Below are 2,937 nucleotides of genomic sequence, written 5' to 3'. Positions count from 1 at the left end.
CTATAGCACTGTAGCATGACTAATTAATGACAATTTATTGTATACTATCAATTAGCTAGCAGAGAGGATTTTGAATGTTCCCAACACAAAGAAATAATAAATGGTTGAGGTAATGGGAAAAAAAGTCAGAGGTAGCCAGGGTTTCAGGAGGGAGGGAGGGAGAAAGGGATAAGCATGTGGAGCATCGGGGATTTTTTAGGGCAGTGAAACTATTCTGTATGACACCGCAACAGTAAATATATGACATTATGCATTTGGAAAAACCCATAGATCTCTACAGCACAAAGAGGAAACCTTAATGGAAAACTGAATTAGTAATAATAGGTAAATATTGGTTTATAAAGGTAACAAATGTACCATACTAATGTAAAATGTTAATAAAAGGACAAATTTTGTTGGGTGGGTGGGGGAGTATGAGAACCACCTGCACTTTCTGCTCAATTTTTCTGAAAACCTAAAAGTGCTACAAAAATAGTCTTACAAAAAAAAAAAAATTATTTGAGATTTCAGCTGCCTCCAACCACCAATGAAAATGGAGTTGACATTTTGTTTTTTATTTTCCTTGTGGCTTTTGGATAATTTGCAAGAAAAGAAGGGGCAATGTTGCCTTTACACTGCCATCTGCCTATTGGAATTTACTCCTGCCTTTTATTTGTTTATTTATTTGTTTTGGGGGGCTGACTGGCACAGGAATCAAACCCTGGACCTTGGTGTTAACAGCCTCATGCTCTAACCAACTGAGCTAACTGGCCAGCCCATTCCTTCCTTCTTAAAACACTTTGTTCACGTGGCTCCAGGGACGTCACTCTCTCCTGGTTCTCCCCATACCACACTGGATGGTCCTTCTCAGTCTCCCTTGCTAGAGTCCTGTGTCTTCCTGACTTCCAAACGTAGTGTTTAAAGTTGTCGCCGTTGGCCTATTCTCTTACTTATTATTTCACTCAGTGAAACTGAAAGTCTTCACCAGGCCTATAAAGCTTTTCCTCCAGCTAATTCCCTGACATCACCTGCTTCTTTCTCCTCACTTGACTCCCTCATGTCCCTCTAACTTCCTTGCTGTTCTCTAACTACACCAAACACACTCCTGTTTCAAGGCCTGGCACCTGCTGTGCCCTGGTCTGGGAATCTCTCAGATAACCCATGGCTCACTCCATCCCTTCATTCAAAACTCCATTCTACTGTTCAAATGTTTACCTACTCAAAGAGGTCTCCCTTAACCTCTTTTCCTAAAACAGCATTCCTTGTCAGCCTCTGACTTNAGTCACTTCTAAAAGTCTAGAGCCTCTAAAAGAGATTTCTAAAATACATTTCAAAGATACCGATCCCTGAACTGGCCACCTGGGATCTGATTTCTCCAGCTACTTTCTCTCCGACCTCGACTTACCTGAGCGTCCCTGATTTGGCAGTTTTCTTTTCAACATCCATGGTTCTTCTCCTTGCTCTAACTTGAATATCAGCTCAGGTTTGGTAACACAGTGCCCTGTAATGGGAAAGGACATGAGACTTGGTAAAGTTGCTCAGTGTTCAGGTCCTTTGAAGGACAAGAAGGAAGAAGCTTTAGAAACTACGTAATGATGGTGCTTAACTGTGCTTCATCAGAGCAGACCCTTTTATCAGGGAAGTGAGAATACAGTATTTTTTCAAGTGCCTTAAGAGTCTTGAACAAAATTTCCAGCAGAAAACTCATTACTCTCTACAATGATTTGGTTCCTAAGATAGAAAAATGTGTGCTGTTGGGAATTGCATGGGAAGCTGGGCTTACCCAGTGACACCAGGTGCCTGTAGTTCTCCAGCATCACATTCCTGTACAGGAGCCTCTGAACAGGGTCCAGTAGCTGCCACTCCTCCTGGGTGAAGTGCACAGATACATCCTCAAACAACATTGATCCCTGTAATAGTCCAATCCACTCAATCTGAAGTGCTCAAGACCAGGGGAATACACAGGAAACTAATTCCTGCTGTGTTCACTGTTAAGTTTTCCAGAAAATGTTACAAAGTTGTCTAAATGTACCTTTCTTTATGTTATATTTTGTGGGAGAAACAGAAATCATAATGGGAATCCTAGGCCTCTGTATTTATTTATAAATTCATTTATTAATTCATCAAACAATTTAAGTTTCCTCTACATACCTGGAACTGTTCTAGTTGCAGAAGGCACTAAGGCAAATAAGACATTGATCATGTTTTTAAAGATCTTACAGACTGACAAGGAGGCTTTCTACATAGACATACACATACAATAATGAATTATGGGAGCCATGAAAAAATATGTGGTCAAGGCAGATGAGGTCATGAAGGAGGAGAAAAGTTAATTCTCCTTTTTTCAGGTCGTACTTCATCAAGAAGATAAAGATTTGATTGTACATGAACAGGGAGTTTGTGTGAACATGGGACACCAGCATAATCAGAGTCACAGACAACATTAAAACCACCCCATGTGAAAGGAATTGCAAGTAGCACGGGGTGAGAGAAGAATAAAGTTGGGGCTTGAATGAGATAAAGAACAATGAGGTATTCAGTGGTCAGACTGAGGAATTCTGGACTTTCTCCAAAAGACCAGTGGCCTTCAAAATATTCAGTCACCCATCGACAAACATTCCTGAACATCTCTCAATGTGTTTATAAATTATGTATGTAGACAACTCTCAAGCCATACATCAAAAGTCAAGCTTAACAACTTTCTAAAGTTCTTTTAGATACAAAGCAAATGTAAATGAATATTCTAATACTTTCTTTCCATGTACCACTTGATTATTTTGTGCAGTTCCCTGGGGTGCACACCCCCACCTTTGAGATCATTTCCGTGGACAATGGAGACATATAAATAAGTAGTATGACTAGATTTATAATTTGAAAGTAATGCTCCAGAAGCAGGGTGGCGAAGGTTGCAGTGGTTCTCAGCCAGAGGTGATTTTATCATCATGGAGGCATCTGGCA

At 40.3% G+C, this 2,937-nt stretch overlaps 1 protein-coding gene across 1 annotated transcript in view; it reads right to left on the bottom strand.

The window, feature by feature from the left end:
- The window catches only part of LOC103606587 (zinc finger protein 248-like), a 22,362-nt gene that overhangs the window by 5,542 nt on the left and 13,883 nt on the right, over nt 1-2,937 (bottom strand). Inside the window, exons 3-4 of the mRNA XM_008591168.1 lie at nt 1,763-1,889; nt 1,385-1,480 (exon numbers count right to left, since the gene is read on the bottom strand). Of these exons, the coding sequence (XP_008589390.1) occupies nt 1,385-1,480; nt 1,763-1,889 (223 nt within the window). The remainder of the gene's footprint in view (nt 1-1,384; nt 1,481-1,762; nt 1,890-2,937) is intronic.

Source organism: Galeopterus variegatus, unplaced genomic scaffold (assembly GCF_000696425.1).
Source record: "Galeopterus variegatus unplaced genomic scaffold, G_variegatus-3.0.2 Scaffold6712, whole genome shotgun sequence".
Classification (NCBI taxonomy): Eukaryota; Metazoa; Chordata; class Mammalia; order Dermoptera; family Cynocephalidae; genus Galeopterus; species Galeopterus variegatus.
Note: the sequence above shows the minus strand (reverse complement) of the source record. Positions and strands in the feature narration are given on the sequence as shown.